Source organism: Haliotis cracherodii, unplaced genomic scaffold (genome assembly GCF_022045235.1).
Source record: "Haliotis cracherodii isolate W230 unplaced genomic scaffold, xgHalCrac1.p SCAF_1, whole genome shotgun sequence".
NCBI lineage: Eukaryota > Metazoa > Mollusca > Gastropoda > Lepetellida > Haliotidae > Haliotis > Haliotis cracherodii.
Genome location: NW_027266264.1, coordinates 83,208,875 through 83,228,678, shown reverse-complemented (window position 1 = coordinate 83,228,678; position 19,804 = coordinate 83,208,875). Strand labels below are relative to the sequence as shown.

The following is a 19,804-nucleotide window of genomic DNA, read 5'->3' as shown; positions in this document are numbered from 1 at the left end:
CCAAAAAGTAAAAAAGCTGTATGCTACTCATCATGGTGTTTCTTTCAGCAATCAGAATGTATTTCTATTTCCGACAGAACCTTTCAGCGCTTTTACTCCCGTATTAAGCTGACATACTTTGATATAACTGAAGTTGTTTCGATACGGAGTTAATCCCTACTCACTCACTCACTCACGACAACCAATCACGATACCAATCGCGATATGCGACTCGTGATAGTAAACAAGAAACATAATTCAGTGCATAAATATAACATTTTATTTCAAACAATTCGAGCAGATCACCGTATAACATTTCCATCGTAGCAGTTTCACACGCTAACATTTAGTACAGCGACTCAAACAAACAAAGTCACAAAAGCGAATTTGATCATAATTTACAAAAAATTAAAAACATTACGTGAAAAAAGAATGCGAATGGCAAGTAAGGCTACATCATAACATCGATCCAGACCCTTCCGTCCCCTCCCCCGGGCCCCAGTAGGGCTGGATCCCGGGGGTAGGTTGCGGGGGTCATAAATTCACATCAGCCATTCGCTTTACAAAAGCACTTTTGTATAAAAGCTTGAAAACAGACTAGAATTTACAAGTTATAAAAGGTTCTACTCGCGTCGTAATAGTCATGTACGCTAACATCATTTACAACCCAAGAAAGGTAATATCATAATATATGCATAGTACGGGGCCACATGGAGACAACAAAGTCATGGTTAATGCAAGGCATCGTGGACAGCAGGAAAATGTACACATTAGTATCTTATACATAACCTATTTAACCATTAATAATAATCAACAATGGACAAATGGAAGAACAATAGTTGTATAGGCATAGTTATTATAAGATACGCAGAGGAAATGGATTTAATATATTTTACAATAAATAATCGTCTCCGTTTGTGAAAGACTTGAATAGTCATATAGCCACTCATCAGATGTACCACGTTCCGCGTGCAATATCAATTGTCCGATATATTTTGCACGCGGTCCGATTATCGTCTTCGGCTCGGAAGACCCGTGGTCAGTTCCACATCAAATGTGGACTCATATACAAGCATGGGTCTGAGAGCGCCACGCAGGTCATCATATACATATATATATATACTTGGAAGACTTATCACCTTGTTTCCACGCACTTGACAACATTGAGCACAGTATCTCTAGAGTTATCAGTCCTGACTGTTGTCTGAGACTCTTCATCATCTCGTGTCACCATGACAACCACGACTTAAACACATTTGATTCACCATTTGGCGTCCATTTCACTTTTTTGAGAACATTGTTATATTTTTACCCAGTTCGTGGTTTATGATGCATTTGTTTGTCGCAGTAATCACCTTGGAGATTAGCACAGTTAGGGGTTATCACCTGTTTAGCTTGTTGAATCTGGCTACCAGATCCTCAGCGGTCTCTCTCTTAGGACTGGCGTTGCTTGTGGATGTGACTCGTAGTGAGCCCCCAGCCCCGTTCATCATGTTGGAATCAGTGTTAACATCTGCGGAGTGCTGACGAAGGAGTTTGGTGTACCGCCTCACGAACGCCCGTCTCAGGGTATTGTTCTTATCTACCATTGTGGATCTGCTTCTTCTGGCGCGGTTCCTTCTCTTCTCCGTGGTGGTCTCGCCAGGTACGCCCTCCTCAATATTAGGGGTTGATTCCTGCTGGAACGCGGGGTTGTCGAACATCCCCGGGAAAGGATTCTCCGGGGCGGAAGCGTTGGGGACGTCGCTGTCCTCAAATGGCCTTGGAGGAGCTGATGTTGGTCCGAATTCTCCACTGCTCGAGTAGAGGTTGTTGTAGTCGTAGTCTTGGTCGGTTAGATCTTCATCAATACCGCGCAGCCTCTGCAGCATGCGAGCGTACTCTACGGCTTCCCGGATATGCTTCTTGGGATCGTAGCGCTTTCTGCAGCAACGGAGATCTGTAGAGGCCAGGATGTGGAGAAGCGTTCCGTAACGATGTCGCAACATAGCAGCGAACTGCAGAAGTAGGATGAAAGCGAAGACGATGAGGAACACAAGACCGAGAGGTTCGATAGGGAGGGGCGTGGTGCCAGGTCGAGGGATGGGGATACTAACTTTGTCCTTGACACTTTGCAACATGAAGATGATGATCATCCAGAAAGCGTTCATCATGAAGAAGGCAAAGGCGACATTGTTTCTCATGGACTTGAGGTCTTGGCTAACCTTTACCTCATGTGCACGATCCGTTTGTATCGGGTGAAGGTACTTGGCAATACATCTCTGCCAGAACTCAATCTCTCTCATTGGAAGGTACTGAACCTCCCCGTTTCTCAAACCCATATCTTCCAACCATCTTGGGTTGATTAATTCGTCCCTTTCCTCTTCGAAGTATTGTTCTTCGTCTGATGAAGACGTCGTGGTAGCAGAGGCGTCACCGTGTTCGGCTTCTTCTTCAATGTCGTTGATGTTGTTCGATCTCTTTGATCTTCTTGATCGTGATGACGAGCGCCGCCGTTGATGCTGGAACCCTGTTCCGACATTACGCATACCTGCTTCGACCTTATCCAGTTTTTCAATCACTTGCCTCAAAATTTCAGTGTTCAGGTCCTGGTGTCTGCCGCCACACACCCGCCTAAAGAATCGAACGAAACCACTGCAGCACGAATTATCGTCTTCATGTCTGGTAAAAAAGGACATCCAACTGGCTTGATTGTTTTTGGCGTTCGCTATCTCCGCCGGTTTGGGCCCCGGTACTCGAGTTGCCACTTCTCTTGTTCCCCAAGAAACGATGTGAAGGTTGCACATGGCGTAGATCATCAGCAAAACGTAGCCGGAGGGGATGCACAGGAAGTACAGAGCCCCTGGTATTAGACAAATAAACTCCTGCGGATGGAAGCACGCCGATATGATGAAGATGGCCAGCAGCATCAGCAAAAAGACGGCGTTGGGACTGATGATGGTATCTTCTGCAACCTGAACCAGTGTTCCGACCACCACAGCCATCATGAGCAAGGAGTACACTGCACTCATGATGGCAGCTATGTTCAGCTGCATACTGCCTTTAGCTATGAAGCAGATGATGAGATACAGCACAGAGGGAGCCACGGCCAGGATGTACGACTGCCAGAGACTGGTCCGCATGACGGCGTTGAAGGCACCAGCCATCATAAGCAATACAGTTGCAGGTCCCAGGATGGTGGAGAGCATCAGTAGACCTTGGTATCCCATGTAGAGGTAGGAGATGTTGTCGTTGATGTTGATGGTTGTTCGGTAACTCTGTAGCAGGTCCATGATGTTGGCGAGAGTGGAAGGAATCCATCGACGGCGCTGGTTGAAGAACTCCTTGAATCGTTCCGGAGCGTGTGTCATGGCGTCCGAGGCGGCACAGTATTCCACTCTGTATCCTTGTTGAAGCATCAGTGTACACAGCCATCGGTCCTCACCTGCACATAGGAGGACATGAGTAAATTAGAACATAAGTTTATGTGGCGGAAACATTGATGGAATGGCATTTCTAGAGTCAGTGAGTGAGTTAGGTCGAGTATGAAGAGTATTTTAAGTTATATCACAAAGTCAAAAGGTCTTTGACGTTTAACACTTTGGTGAAATCCATGACAAACCAAGGGTAATAATCAAGGCCAATCTGGGATTCGAACCGACTAGAAAAGGATTCTGGCACAGTAAGGACCAAACTTGCGAATTGATGCTCTAAAGATGGATGGCCCAGAGGTGTTTCTACACAGATCATGTGGTCAATGATTACTATACTTTTACACAAAAGAGTTCACTGAGATAATTTCGAGGTGTACGTGTGACATATGTACATACCCTGATCGTACTGCAGGTAGTGTCTGGCCTCACTGGAGCGGGTAGCATAGGTCCTCATTACGTTGTCGTCCATCAGAGCAGATCCACGGAACAAACTGAAGCACCCAGGTGAACACAGAACGCACCCCAACATATGCTCAGCAGCCTTTTGAAGCCAATGACCAACAGCGTACTCGAAAATCTGGTACCAAACCATAGGGCCTGCGAAGAAACATATCATGTTATTCACACTGCCACAAGAAAATAACAGCATCTGTATACTTTATTAAATCCTTCAAGGAAGAGCTACTTTATTAAATCCTTCAAGGAAGAACTTCAAATGTCTGTGTAATCCAAACGTTTCGTGTAAGTTTTAGAGAAAGGTTGAGCTTGTTTCGAGCTTCACAGTTAAGGGATGAGTGATAATAGGGTGGGTAGCAGTACCCCAGGCACATACCTGATCCGATGGGGTGGATTCGTCCGCAAGCAGCTCCAACTTTCTTGCTCTTCCTCATCCTGTCCACAAGCAGCTGTACAGCACCGGGTTTGAAGTCCACATCTCCGTCAAGGGCCAGTATAAATGTATTCTCAGCCTGCCATCAGAAAAACAACGTGTTAGCTTAGAATGGTCATCCTCATCCATTTTAAGTTTGTTTGTTTGTTTGTTGTTTACCGCCGCACTCAGCAATTTTCCAGCTATACGACGGCGATCCGTAAATAATCGAGGCTGGACCAGACAATCCAGTGATTGATATCATGAGCATCGATCCCCGCAATTGGAATGCGATGAAATGCATCAACCAAATCAGCGAGCCTGACCACTTCGATCCAGTTAGTCGCTTCTTCAGACAAGCATGGGTTTCACGGGTCTCATTTCATTTTAGGACGTTTTGTAATAATTTGTAAGAATTTGAACATGTTTTTGGAATATACAATATATCAATTTGTCATGCAGTGACATCCTGTTGAAATCGTATAATGTTCAATAATTTTAATTAGTGATTCTTTTCAATGTATGTAGACCTTGCTAGAAGGGACCACCGATTTAACAGAATCCGTAATAACGGGGTTATAGTTTTTGTCATGTGTCATGTAATCATTGATAGTGCCCGAATGTGACCACGCCCTCTTACCTGTACTAGGACTTTCTCGGGGATGTACTTGAACAGGTTTCCTTTGACAAAATGGCTGGCCGAGTTTCTCCATTTCTCTTCCCGTTCCAGAGTTGAGCTGCTTCCGTGGAGGTCGTCTTGTTGTCCCAGGAGACGGTAACCAAGGAGATAGTACATGTACATGACCTGCAAGGATGGACACATACATTAGGACAAGACATACAGGTAGGTTTCACAACTTGTCGGAAGCAAAGTGTTATTAAAACATATAAAGTTTAAAGTGACCGTTTTTTATACAAGTAAATGTTCTTTGAATTTAAGACAATTGACAATTTTTATATGTGTTTTGGTTGGATACATTTGTTTCTTGAGAGACATTTAGAAGTTGGAGTACTACGTAAGATAAGATATATGGTTGAACAACTTCTTTATTGCAGTTAGGAGCGACGTTTCGGTGTTGGCTCTGACACCGTTATCGTGCAAGTTTCTTATCCTCACTTCGTTACAATCGTGTTATTGGTGCCTGTATACTAATAAGTAACTGTTCATTTCAGACTAAATAGTCTCGCCGTTCAGTGTTATTTGCCACGCACCTGTGACCATCTCTTCTTGTGTCTGATCTTCAGCCGGTCCTTGAAGTGGGCAATCAACAGGTTCCCTCCTGGGAGGGTCCACACGAGACGGCCGCCGTAGGGGGTGGGGATCTTCACAGGGGGCATCAACTTGATCTCAGATTCGTGAATTTGACTGAAACCAAGCATAGGTATGTTTAGTATAATATCTAATTTAATAATCTTCATGTATTGAAAATCGAATATATACATTTAACGGAATAAGCACCACTTTCATGCTGTGAGGCTCGGTGGTACACCGTCTTTGCTTTAGTCTGTGGGAATTCTTTTCAATCGACTCTGCGTATAGCAGTAGTTTCTTACGTACGATAAAAGCACATAAAGGTCCTATTACCTATTTCTATTACCGTAAATACTGCTCAGGGGGTAATAGGTCCTATTACCTATTTCTATTACCGTAAATACTGTTTAGGGGGTAATAGGTCCTATAACCTATTTCTATTACCGTAAATACTGCTCAGGGGGTAATAGGTCCTATAACCTATTTCTATTACCGTAAATACTGCTCAAAGGGTAATAGGTCCTATTACCTATTTCTATTACCGTAAATACTGCTCAGGGGGTAATAGGTCCTATAACCTATTTCTATTACCGTAAATACTGCTCAAAGGGTAATAGGTCCTATTACCTATTTCTATTACCGTAAATACTGCTCAGGGGGTAATAGGTCCTATAACCTATTTCTATTACCGTAAATACTGCTCAAAGGGTAATAGGTCCTATTACCTATTTCTATTACCGTAAATACTGCTCAGGGGGTAATAGGTCCTATAACCTATTTCTATTACCGTAAATACTGTTCAAGGGGTAACAGGCCCTATTACCTATTTCTATTGCCGTAAATACTGCTCAGGGGGTAATAGGCCCTATTACCTATTTCTATTACCGTAAATACTGCTCAGGGGGTAATAGGCCCTATTACCTATTTCTGTTACTGTAAATACTGCTCAGGGGGTAAAAAAACCTTTTGACCTCTCCGATTTAACTTTTGACACAATATAGCTGTTCCCATATTTTATTCGATTCAGAGGATTGGGCATCACAAGTTTTTCTATGTTTCTGTTTATTTGTGTTTATGTGTTTATTTATCCCTATCTATGTCTCCTACGATGTTTATGCTGGGCCTATTCGTGTGGTCATGTCTTGCGTCACATCACTGCCATATTACATGACCCAATATCTGTTTGTCTTAAAATAGCTACTGAACGCGACGTAGCAATCACTCTCGGTGTCAGCATGTTTGCATTATGCTAAACGTGTCTGTCAGTATTGGCATAACGTAATACCGACTTTGACAACACACTAATTGAATACTTCAAAAATCAAACTCCTTTCATACAAAGGTCGGGGGGTTAAAAACCTCATTCCTAGCCGTCTATAACATTCTTCCAGGACAATTAACCATCGGACTAAGATTCATCCCGAATGATTCACAAGACGACAAATATGATCAGAGGTTTCACTCTAACCTCAAACAATTGCCCGTCGCGAAGCACAGGAGTGTGACGTCACATGAAAGAATTCTCCAGCACCTGGCTCGGCCAAGAGGTATTTTGAAAAAAATCTTTCGATCCAAGGCGTGAAAATTTGCAATCAAATGTTTTCTTTCCCTATCAAATATTTAGTCATAACAAACCAGATGGCGGTCCTTGCCTCCATGTTCGATCGGGGACATTCTTGTCCCTGGCTACTGTTGAAGCGTGTTTACTCGTCTCACACAAAACTGGGGTTAAAATGTCCACTTGCAAAAAATGGCAGCGAAACGATCAGGGGTCAAAAGAACGGTTAAGATAGTTGAAACATCGACAGATTTCTCCTGTACAAACACGGGTTACTCTACCTAGTGCGCATCACATAACTGTACATCTGACCGAGCCGACATCGGTGCTGAATTAATTTTATCTTTATCCTATTCTACATCACCAAACACGAGGGCGTCACCCACAAGTCATTGGCATTCCATGTCGAGAGCATTTCAGTGCTTTATGTGAACTAAAATAAAGTTTAATTAGTTCAACGTGTTTACCGGAAACATCTTGCAGAATTGTGATTGCATGATATTATAGTAGGGCATTATTTGATCAGATCGTCCTAGCGGCTGCAGGTTAAGTCCTGTTTTATTAACAATAAATTATTTTTATTATTATTATTATTGTTATTGTTATTATTATTATCATTAGTAGTAGTAGTAGTAGTAGTAATAGTAGTAGCAGTAGTAGTAGTTAGTGCAGATCAAATAAAATATGCAGCAAAGATCATAGTCAGGCGTTATTATTATTATTATTATTATTATTATTATTATTTCAAAGCTATAACACATTGTCTTTGTTGCTTTTTACCGTTAACAAGCTAAATATGGATGTCTTATTCATAGTTTGTCTCTCTTTGAATGTTTCAATTGCCTTAAAGCAGAAAAGTATTACCATCCTATTTATTCTAACAAATCCAGAGGCCGGCCCACAATGGCCTAGAATCCGAAGTACGAAAGGTCGTGTGAAGCATTGAAGTCAAAATGTTCAAGATAAAACCCTTGTCCCATCACCAGGGTTGAGTTTGTTTGCTTTGATAAATCCTTTTCAGACTGCCACATGGTCATTGCCAAATATTTGTCGAGGAAAAACACAAAAAAGAGATGCTCTATTGACTAGAGGCTGACTACTTACATTGGTATACACTTCTCACACAACATAAAACTCGTCATTGTCATATTAGTCACCTTGGCTATAAATCTGACGACGACTCTCCGGAAAAAGTGTATTGATCCAACTTTTATCAGACTATAATTTTCAGTAAAGTGTGAACACGTCCACTATAATTAATTATTTTAATAAATTCAACTTAGATATTATATGTGAGATTTAATTAACAAATATCAGTCCCATTTTCGCTAAACAAAACTTCTAGTCATGTTGAAGGTGGGTGAATTTCAGTGTGTCTAGTATCAATGTCAAAGTGACCCTGTGACGTAAATGTCATCATTTATATAAGTCGATTAAACAGCTTTAGATATCTGAGATTATTTTATTTCAATTTCTCCTCTCATTATATCCTCTGCTGACGTTACATGAACACGTCTACAATGTCGAACGCAGATGATGTTGGCATATCGCTCTCAAGAACAGTTTACAGTTATCTACTTTAAACTAAACAAACGTAATACTGAGCTTGAGTTAGTTTCTATACAAAACACCTACACTGGTTTCAAGTTGGAAAAATGAAGAAATTTGACAGTTAACAAATCGTGACTTAAATGTACACTTTCAAATTAATGTAAACTCTTCAAATCTAGTATCTCGTTTCTAAATATTGAATTGGTGTTCTGACTATCAAAGATATTCGGAAAATATAGAAATTTCAGTATCAAAAGAATTTTGCCTTGGCAGGTTGAGGCTTCCAATGCTTTATAACGCGTTCAAGGGCGTACTAGCTGCTTGCAAGACATAACGGCAATCAAAGACCCTAGTGCTAGCACTCATCTGCCCCTAAAATAAACGAAACTGACAAAGCCATCAGTTACTCGCAGCCTGCCGAACAAATAGCCTACAGTTTTGTTTGCCCGGGATTTATTTACATTACACATCATTCTCTTTGTAGCGTTATACACCGGTCCGCCTAGTTCGTAAACAGAGCGATGAAGGCAGGACGATGGATGCGCCGTCGACTGAAGCTCGGAGTCTGATGCTCCCCTTGTCTCTAGGTTACTGGGATCCTAGCTTGTGTGTCAAGACTTAACTATCTACACGCAGGCTGTATCGCTACACCTAGATGGCACAGATGTGCTTTGCTGTGAAAAACACATTTTTCTGTGATCTCTTAGTGTCATGAAATCTGGGATTCTCGATCGCCTTGAGGGCTTAAGTTGAACTTACCGTAAATCAGGACAGAAATGATTTCATTTTGCTTTAAAGGGTTTGAAAGTTTCTAAAATGACCATGATAAACTTTGCTACCGTCTTCCCGGCTACATCGACAAATGTAGTGATGTGTTAGGTATTTGTGAGTGAAAGTATTATTTCCCCTGCCTAGGAAATTTATTCAACAACTTTTAAAGTTCTTCTTTGATCATGGCAGAGTTGATGGTACATACGCGTGTAAAATCTATTTGATAACAAAACTGGTTTGGTCTATTAAATATATTGTCCTTTAATTCAGCGTATAAATTACATATCCGCAATGGTCAAAATTGCGTTTACATAACCAAACATAGCGGAATGTAATAAAAGTTTAGAAACATTGTCTCTCTGTTAACATGTAATATAATAAATCGGAAGTAAAAGTAATGTAAGTTTTTGCTATAGGGAGATACTTAATCACTGCCCCTTAGTAATACGGACAACTGACATCCGGTTTAGCGAGGTTTCACTGCCAGTAGGTGAAACCTAATATAATGTAATACGTTACGTGTTATTTCTATGTATTACTGATGCTACTCTACCACGTGACCTACCTTGCTGCCCAATCAATGGAGTCGACGAGTTGTCTGGCGAACATGTTTGGCATCCACTCATCGTTGTCGTTGTAATCCATGGCGTCATCAACAAAGATATGCGCTGAAATATCAATGATGACATATTGTCAATAATCATGTTTGAAACTGAGGAATTGTCGTTATTTCTTTGTCATATTGCAATATTGTTTTTCAATCCCTGTGATATTGGGCACTGTCATTAACTCCGTGACATACGGAGACACTGTCATCATGTCATTATATTAACCCAATCTTGGTAGGCATCATCAGGCCACAACCAGGACACCAGGTGTTATCACTGATTTACACGATTCATTCATATAATTTTCACCGTTATTCTGCATTTTACGCAATGGAATCTCTTTCGGTGGATAATCGAGACTGGTTATTCTCTGGCATTGGATTTTATATTTACCAAACAAGCAAAAGTATTTTACCATCTTTCCAATAAATTGTGATGATAACAGGTCGGTGTGGGAAATCATATATTTGCTTTATTCTTCAAAGTTCATAATTAAGGTTATATATGCCTCAAGAATACATCCCCCTTTAAAACAATCTTACTTTATCCTTGCTTGTTGTGTTAATGCCTTACTGTGCGTGATCAATTAGACTCATATTGACTGAGCAAGTCGGGGCATGTGAGGCTATGGATGCGGAGATCTATGCTACAGAGTCTGGGAGTATGTCAGTTACCTCACAGAATTAGGCAATGCCAAATATTGCCACAGCCATACTCCATGGGTGTAATTCAACAGCTCGAAATAGACTGATTCGATTCGAAAATTAGCACAACTTACAAAGCAAATTTAAAAATATGTTTTTATATTGTGAAATAACATGGCGTAATGGTATCCGCTTCGAAATTTATGATGTATGGATATGCAACATCCACGAACACGACATAAGAAATATGGAATGTCAAATTGAAATTTCATATTCTAGCTATTGTGAAGATAGAAAAAGAAGAATTAACGTTTCAGTAAACTACAAATAACTGCCGGGAATACGAAAGTACACACATAAAAATTGGCATTGACAAATTATTTGAGAAACTTTATCATAACGTTACAAGGATGAAAACAGTCGCCGAAATACTGCAAACTTAAACATCCAAACCACAACTGTGATACCGTATCAAATAAAAATAACCCTTTTCTTGTTTGTTTCATTGTTTAACTGCTATTAAGCATGGGTGTCTACTTTCGTTTTCTCTGCAGTTTAAGTGTCGTTTACTGAAACGTTACTCTAGGTTGATATTAAGGAACATCTACATAATCTAGCTGTTAATCAACAACTGGGTAATACCAAAGTAACATCTGGGATCCCCAGAGCAGAATAGGTAACCATGACCCGATTCCCATTGCTAGAGCAGATCCAAATGTAGGAAACGTGGTTACCTGGCAGGTTGTGTGTCATCGTGCCCTGACGGCATGAATGCTGTTCATGCCATCACCCACTCGGTGGCATGACCCAGACTCAGTTTAAAAGAGTCACTGTTAAATAGTTTGAATATTGATCGTTATTGCGTAACATTACTTGCCCTCATTCACGCATAAGAAAGTATACCAGTGAAACACGAACTGGGTTTGTGAATTGTACAAACCTTCAAATTCATAATAATCCGGATCTTGAACGTTGAAGTAGTCCTGAGCATTACGGCGAGCACTCTGGTCGATATCAAGTCTGAAACACGACCAACATACACGGTAATGATGACCATTGAAAAACTCATTAACACAAAGTTACGTCTGATGTAAAGTCTTATGCAATCCAAAGTGAAAACTGTGGTCTACTTAGTTGCTGTTTACAAAACATAAATCAGCAAGTTATTATTTACGAGAACACAGGGGGCGACATTACATTAACAACTGTATGAATTCATGATTTTGATCATGATAGTGGTTCATGAACAAAGGCTTATGTTATAGTCAAAATAGTACAAAGGACTTTGAAGCAGAGTTTTATGATTAAAGTTAAAGTTTTTGTCGCCTGTATTTTATTGTGGCCCAAGTGTCCTTTGGAAACATTTCATATTCAGAAACAGAAACAAATAAGGCAGCACACAGAACTCGTATTAAACGGAGAGTGTAAAAAACATTAAACAGGAGCGCGAGAATAAACAATTGATGTGCCTCCATTGTGTTCTTGTTAAGTATTTGCGTACTGATGTCGGAGGAGAGATGTATCTGGCAGTGTATAAAATACAGATTTGTATAATATATTATCTATATACATACAAATATATTCAACACTTAAACTACTCAAAAAGAAGTTAAGGACAACTCGATTATTTCTTATTACAATAATTATCTTGTCATCTAACGACAGTTTCAGTTTTGTAATACGAAGGAATCCAGTGTTCCTTAACGTATTTTGAGTGGTATAGTTATTGGCTCCAAAATTTGAACCTGGCACTCTTGTTCAGATTGGTTTCTGTGGGAAATGTTTGATTTGATACCAGGAATGCTGCTGCTTTGAGTAGCTGCAAAATGCCAATGAAGCATCAAGATAAATGACTAGTTCACTCTGGAATTATGACCTTTGCAAACGGATTGGAGTCAGGGTACCTTTTTAGAAGTCTCCAGCTTGTGGAAGTCTACACAAAACTCTGGGTTTCAGTGCAAGGGGCAATGTTATGTTTGTGTTGGCACCAAGAGTAATAAGTTTATTTGTAAAGGGGACACAGCGTTCTGACACTGTCATCATAATCTGAAGTGTTAAAGGGAATTCTTGGAAATACAAAGCGGAGACTCGTGTGATCCACCTCACGTGTCTCAGGTAAGTCAGGGATAAATAACGGTATCTCCTACACAGCGTCACATCTTACAACCTCATCACTACTGATGCAGCTAGGGGATGATTCTGAAAGCGGCAGATAATCTGCCATTATTGGCATTGATAATGTCAAACCAACACTAGAAATAACATAACCGTGATGGTTTGATGTGTGCCAAAGTTTATAAGTTTTAAATCGGGTTGACATCCACTTTGGGATTAGTGGAAACAAGAATGACAAATTCAACAAGGAGATGACAAAATCTGATCGAATCCCCATGATTCAAGTTAAATTCAAATACTGGCCGTTTAGCGAATATCATGCCAACGGGTATTTTTGTGTTTCAATAAACTGATTGACCTTTATGGTCATTGAAGCTGAAGCTGAAGCTGAGAAGGTCCAGTACATCTTGGGTAGGGTAGAGGACATGCTTACTTGTTTGGCGAACACCTGGCGTCATCACTGATTGTCAGTGATCCATTTATATGATTTTCACGGCTATTTTGCCTTTTGCGCGCAATGGATTTTTTTCATGGGATCATCGAGACTGGTTATTGTTTGGCGTTGACGTTTTATGTATTAAATCAACATGCGCAACATTCTTATACTTGTAATTGGGATCGCAATGTCTACCTGAATAAAGATTTGAGGAGCTGTGTCATTTCGTTCTCAGTTTCGTGCCACATTGTAGCGCACACGTAGATCTTGGGAACGATCTGTTCACGTTGTTTCCGCATGGCGTCAGTTGAGTTGCTGTCCATGGAGGCGTCGTCGTTGAACGCCATCTCCTTCAGGATACGTTCCTTGTCGTTCCGGCGCCGGTTCAGCAGCAGCGACTGCTCAATGAGGGCGCCACAGTACATAGGCAGGATGAACAATCTGCAGAAAACCATGTGGGGTTAGAGCAGCGAATCTTTTGTTTATATCTTTAATATCATTACCTGATTAAAAATCAAACATATTTGTGAGTGTTATAATATAATATTATATAATATAACCTAGGTCACTAGATCAGTGTGCACTCAAGATCATTCTCAGCTGCCTATTAGGCGCTAGAAGGTTAACATCCATATTGCCATCTCATCCTACCGGGTACCCATTCACTGCTGGGTGAACAGAGGCACATTTCGAACAAAGTCACTTGCTACCATGTGTTACCATTATTACCATTGCCCAGTGTTACCATTATTGTATATCCACACAAATACATGCAGGTAAAGAAATAGATGAATTTTTAATCGTTTGAATAACATTTCACGTTTTGCTATTATGTATATGTGATTATGACTGATTACCTTTCCGTAAATGCCAGTCTCGGGGCTTTGGGAGTCCAGATATATCTTGTGATCCACAGCTGCGAGGCCCACCAAAGACCAAAACCTAATCCAAGGTGCCATATCAACCATTTTCTCTCCGGACCATGCCCTGTACAGGCGAAAGTCAAGAAGCCTTTGATCAGTTCCGTCTTCTCGGGTTTTAGGTAACACACAGTAATGATTGTAGCTACGGATACCGGGGTGGCAAGACTCAGTGGTATAGCGAACGAGAACCTCTGCATGCATAGCTTACACGCCAGTCGAGCAAAGTAGTAGCACAGGCCCGTTGAGACGATTTGTAAGAGAAGAGGCATGTATGTCCACCATTGACTCCAAGGGTCAACGTATATGTTATCGCAGACGGTTTCGTTGAGAGAACCCATGGATTTGTTTTGGAAAGAGCAGTTGGAGTGTTCCAGTAACATGAAGTGTTCTTGTTCATTTCCACCCTTGGAGAGTCCACCTGGTTGGTCGGTTAGAGAATTAGAAAAAGGTGGCTCTGTTGTAGCCTGTATCGGCATCATGGTGGTAGTGACGGTGCTGCCGTTGGACTTAATGACCTCGCCGTTCGTTTCAAACAGAGAGCCAAAGGCGATATGGACCATACTGAGATTGGGGATGAGGAGGAAGGCGAAACCAAAGGTGAGACCAACTTTCCAGAGACTTGCCACCAGGTAGGACTTGACCCGGACACGATGGAGTGCATCTTTGTAGTCTTTGACCGGGATCTCTAGACATCCAAGCCGGACGTCCTTGTCCACGAAGTTCTCCCACCAGTTGGTAGAGAGGAGCAGAAGAGCCAGAGGGATCTCCCAGGACATGTCGGACAGAGCGTAGGTCGAGGACCAGGGCGAATCACCAGTCTGGGGCAGACTTTTTGGTGCTTCATATTTGGTGGTCGGTGTATTCAGCTCCAGGGCGTCATCTTCCACTTCTGTTTCCTTCACACATTCAGACTTCATTGAGGCGAGAACTATGACGAAGGCTGACAGCTGCATGAGCACGGCCAAGAAGTCCAGGATGATGGTGGTTACCTTCCGGCGGTTGTCCTCGGAACGCTTGGTCGCGAACAGTCTGAGGATGGCGGGCATTGTGCAGAGGGCGTTCATCAGAAGGAGACATCGGACTGTGTCCAGACAAGGCAACACTCGGAACAGCAGCAGGCTCAGCCCAAAGGAGTGGAGGGATTCCATGAACAAGATCTGAAGATGTGGAAACAAATGTAAAAAGCGGAACATTGTTTGCGATTGTCAGCTTCCGAGAAAGTATAGTAGAGATTGACTCATGTATCAAACATGACATGTGTTCTTGTTTGGAAATTCTAAAATACTGTCATTTCTAAAGGAAAAATATCAATGTATTACCGGATATATGATCAGGCATAGTATAAAATCAGTCCATTCGTATAATACTAAATACAGTTGTGAAACCAATAAGGAATTTGTATTTATCACCACTGTTATTTTAACCTCGTTAAGTTTTGGGAGGGGACGTTGATAATTTTTCTCATTTAGAATAATTTTTGATCAATTCTTTTAAATTTAAGCTTTACGAATTACAGAACATGTTAACCTTTACAAGAATTATGAAATCATAAAGAAGAGATGCATTCATAATGTTAAAGAACAATATATATAATATCATTATATTTGTGCTCTTCCTGCACAGCGTAGATTCTGGTGTCATATATCGCTTTAACCGTGTTTAATCAAACCATTGCGGATTAGCTCTGAGTGTTGCGTGATTATACACGCTGACTAAAACCTTTCTCCGTGCAGATAATTGTGAAAGAATCAGAGCGATCTATCTTGTCTTCTTTATGTTTCATACGAGGCAACCCGGATAAACTCACCCATGCTATATTTCCGATGGACGGTCTGGGAAGATTGCCGAACATAGACTTGAAGAGACATTCGAAGAAGGTTACTAGGTAGGGTACACTGACTACTGCTATCACCGTGTAGACCCATCGGTCGCGGTTCTCCCAGCCCTGGAACATACACATAGGCATAGGCATAGAGAATTCATGAAGTATGATATATAGTCACTTACATGATGTAACATTGATATGTAGTCTCTTACATTGATATATAGTCTCTTACATGATGTAACATTGATATGTAGTCACTTACATTGATATATAGTCTCTTACATGATGTAACATTGATATATAGTCTCTTACATTGATATATAGTCTCTTACATGATGTAACATTGATATGTAGTCACTTACATTGATATATAGTCTCTTACATGATGTAACATTGATATGTAGTCACTTACATTGATATATAGTCTCTTACATGATGTAACATTGATATATAGTCTCTTACATTGATATATAGTCTCTTACATAATGTAACATTGATATGTAGTCACTTGCATAATGTGACATTGATATATAGTTAACATATTTATTTAATGTTACATTGATATATAGTCACTTACATAATGTAACATTGATATGTAGTCACTTACATAAAATGACATTGATATATAGTCACTTACATAATGTAACATTGATATATTGTCTCTTACATAATGTAACATTGATATGTAGTCACTTACATTGATATATTGTCTCTTACATAACGTAACATTGATATGTAGTCACTTACATAAAATGACATTGATATATAGTCACTTACATAATGTAACATTGATATATAGTCACTTACATAATGTAACATTGGTATGTAGTCACTTACATAATGTAACGTTGATATGTAGTCACTTACATAATGTAACGTTGATATGTAGTCACTTACATAATGTGACATTGATATATAGTTAACATATTTATTTAATGTTACATTGATATATAGTCACTGACATAATGTAACATTGATATATAGTCACTTACATAATGTAACATTGATAGAGAGCCACTTGATGATATAACATTGATATGTAGCCACTTACATAATGTAATATAGATACATAGTTACATACGGGATGTAGTTTTGATTTATAGTTACATACGAAAGTAGTATCATATAGTTAACACAGTTACATAACGTAATATTAATATATTGTCGCATATACTTGACATAAAATACAATTCATATCGTTAACATAGTCACTTACATGATATACCATTGTTATATCGCCACTCACAATCGTGACATGAAGTATCGCGCATAATGTAATACAATGGATATAAGTCAAGATGTGATGACTTTAGGGCTAACCTAGGTTTCCGGTTGCACCTACCTTGCTAGTGTTGCCTATAGCATGGGTCATCAACAGTAGACTACCCTTGCTGGCCAGAGCACTGGACAGGACACACAGGAATATGAACAGGTACGCAAATACTTTGAGAGTTTTGGCAGCGACTTCAAACCAATTTGTTGTGGTTTCATATATTGTCTCGCTGCGCCTAGATACTGTCTTAAAGACATCCCACGGTTGAAAACTGAAAACACAAACAAAAATTGTTACATCTTTGAAATATCATCAAATTGTACGTAAACAATACAATACAATATCAGACAACTAGAATTAACTTGTAAAAATAATTCCATTTGAAACAATAATTAATTAAAGTAACAAATTATTTTTAATGTATGTATAGTATTGACATATTTAGTATTTTATTTTAAGGTAATATTGGAAACAACATGTTAGGGCACTGGGAATTAATGTTGAGTAACGTGTGAGTACATTATTTTTCGATGTTCTTCAACATAACAGGAAGGTTAATCAACATAAACACACATGAAACTATAAGGTATTGTATGTGGTGAAGACATACACACTATGGAAGTGTCAGACTAGTAGAGCTAAGAGAGAGAAAAGGTGTCAAGCAGAGAAAGTTAGCGCCGGAGAATATATGTATTCCTATACAGAGAAAAGGCATAGCATAATATGATAGTAGGAAGGAAATAGAGATGGGTGGCTAAGTTTGTGTCTTAATGAACGGGCGTTGTGTCTCCACACCTTAAAAACATGTATGAAATAATAGACGTTTTGTGTGTTTTGATGGTTATTAGTTCCTTAAGATGACACTTATGATGATAGACTAGAGTAAAGAATGCTCCGTTACCTTATAATACTCGCTCTTGGGGCCTTCATATCGCGTCCCTATCGTAAGGGATGCAGTTTCTCTTTGGCATAGATAGGTGAATGGGCTCATTTAGAAGTATTTAAAGACAACACAAGTCCTAAGCTAACTTGGCCTCTGTCTTATTTCTCAACAGGGGATTAAAAGATTTAATGATTGAAGCCTTAAGATCAGGAGCGGGCCAAACAAACAGGGAGGCGGTGGAGACAGAACTCAGTTGCCATAACAACAAGGGTAGGGCGTGTAGGACATTGTTAGGCATGGAATTAAGAAGACATTCTTAGCTAATTACATCACCGTTTCTCCGCAGTACGGAACAAAAAGTAAAGAAGTGTGTGGGAAAATTGGCGACGTGAGAGTTCTAATGGTGCAACGGAGGCGTGTGCTGACACCCATCAAAGAATTCTTATTCTTATTCTTATCATTATTCTTATACTTATTCGTATATAAATGTATACACCGCAGGTATCCAGGTGTCTACTCAAATGCGGTTATATTTGTTTCCCGATCAGTGGATCCGTTTGCATTTCGGTTATCATTCTCAACTTCCTGGGAAGTATACAACCCAAGCTGCCTAGGGACGCAAGAAGGTTTGGTGTGGTGGAAGTGTGGTGGGGGTATTTGAGAAACAGGAGTGTCACTTTAAAGACGGTGTAACACTCAGTGGACACCGAATATACACAACGATCCATTTACTTAGAAGAATACGGTATTACGTATCATTTTGAACGGACTTCAATATATTCCATATACGAGACGACTGACGCAGTGACTGAGATTCGTGCTCGTGGGTTTCACCGAAGTGGTAAACGTCTAAGACCTGCATAACTTAGGGCTTTCCTCCCACATTAAGCTGACACGCCGTGATATAACTGGAATAATGTTAAAAGCGGCTTTAAAACCCAACTCACTCACTCACTAGTGACTGAGATAGTATTCTCTGCCGTTTTGAATTTAAGAAAACGCATCGCCTTGCTACTGACTTGAGCTGATACTTCTACTAAGATGACAAGTACTGAGGAAGGACGTTTACAAGTTGATTTACAGTCTGACTTCCAATCAATATTCGTATGTAGTGCTGGGACTAAGAATCAGCTTTTACTTCAGGTTAGATAACTTAAAAGGTCAATTTAAAAAAAGTGTCCACTGATGACAAAAAATTAATGACATGATGTCAGTGAGTGAGTGAATATAGTTATACGTCGCTTTTAGCATTATTCCGACAATACTAACGATGTTGGACAGAAATGGATTCACACATTGTGCCTATGTGGGGAATCGAACCCGGGTTTTCGGCATGATGAGCGAATGCTTGAACCACATGGCTACTCAATCGCCCGATGCGGTATACGTCGAAGTGTATGTATGAGCAGAATATATTGAAAGCTGTAGATATAAACTCAGAAGAAGATATATAAAGGCGACAGAATGGTAAGATATATATCTGATATGATATACTACGAATATATGTTATTGCTACTAGGGTGAGACTATGGTTCTACACGTGCTGACTTATACCTCTCTTGTCTTAAGGAGGCTTTGATCGTGAAAGGCAAGTGATGGGATCTGTGCACAAACAACACAAACAACTGAGTAAACAAAAACAGATAAACACATATAACATCAGTATATTGAGCAAACAGATATAAAATGCACCGATCAAACTAAA

General features: G+C 40.0%; 1 protein-coding gene across 1 annotated transcript in view; it reads right to left on the bottom strand.

Moving 5' to 3' along the window:
- Window positions 1-240: 240 nt before the first annotated feature.
- The window catches only part of LOC139447933 (chitin synthase chs-2-like), a 90,827-nt gene continuing 71,263 nt past the window's right edge, over window positions 241-19,804 (bottom strand). The window contains exons 21-32 of the mRNA XM_071229462.1: window positions 19,654-19,701; window positions 17,286-17,487; window positions 15,926-16,063; window positions 14,053-15,275; window positions 13,391-13,636; window positions 11,585-11,664; window positions 9,958-10,060; window positions 5,473-5,626; window positions 4,901-5,065; window positions 4,225-4,360; window positions 3,789-3,989; window positions 241-3,403 (exon numbers count right to left, since the gene is read on the bottom strand). Of these exons, the coding sequence (XP_071085563.1) occupies window positions 1,362-3,403; window positions 3,789-3,989; window positions 4,225-4,360; window positions 4,901-5,065; window positions 5,473-5,626; window positions 9,958-10,060; window positions 11,585-11,664; window positions 13,391-13,636; window positions 14,053-15,275; window positions 15,926-16,063; window positions 17,286-17,487; window positions 19,654-19,701 (4,738 nt within the window). The 3' untranslated portion in view covers window positions 241-1,361. The remainder of the gene's footprint in view (window positions 3,404-3,788; window positions 3,990-4,224; window positions 4,361-4,900; window positions 5,066-5,472; window positions 5,627-9,957; window positions 10,061-11,584; window positions 11,665-13,390; window positions 13,637-14,052; window positions 15,276-15,925; window positions 16,064-17,285; window positions 17,488-19,653; window positions 19,702-19,804) is intronic.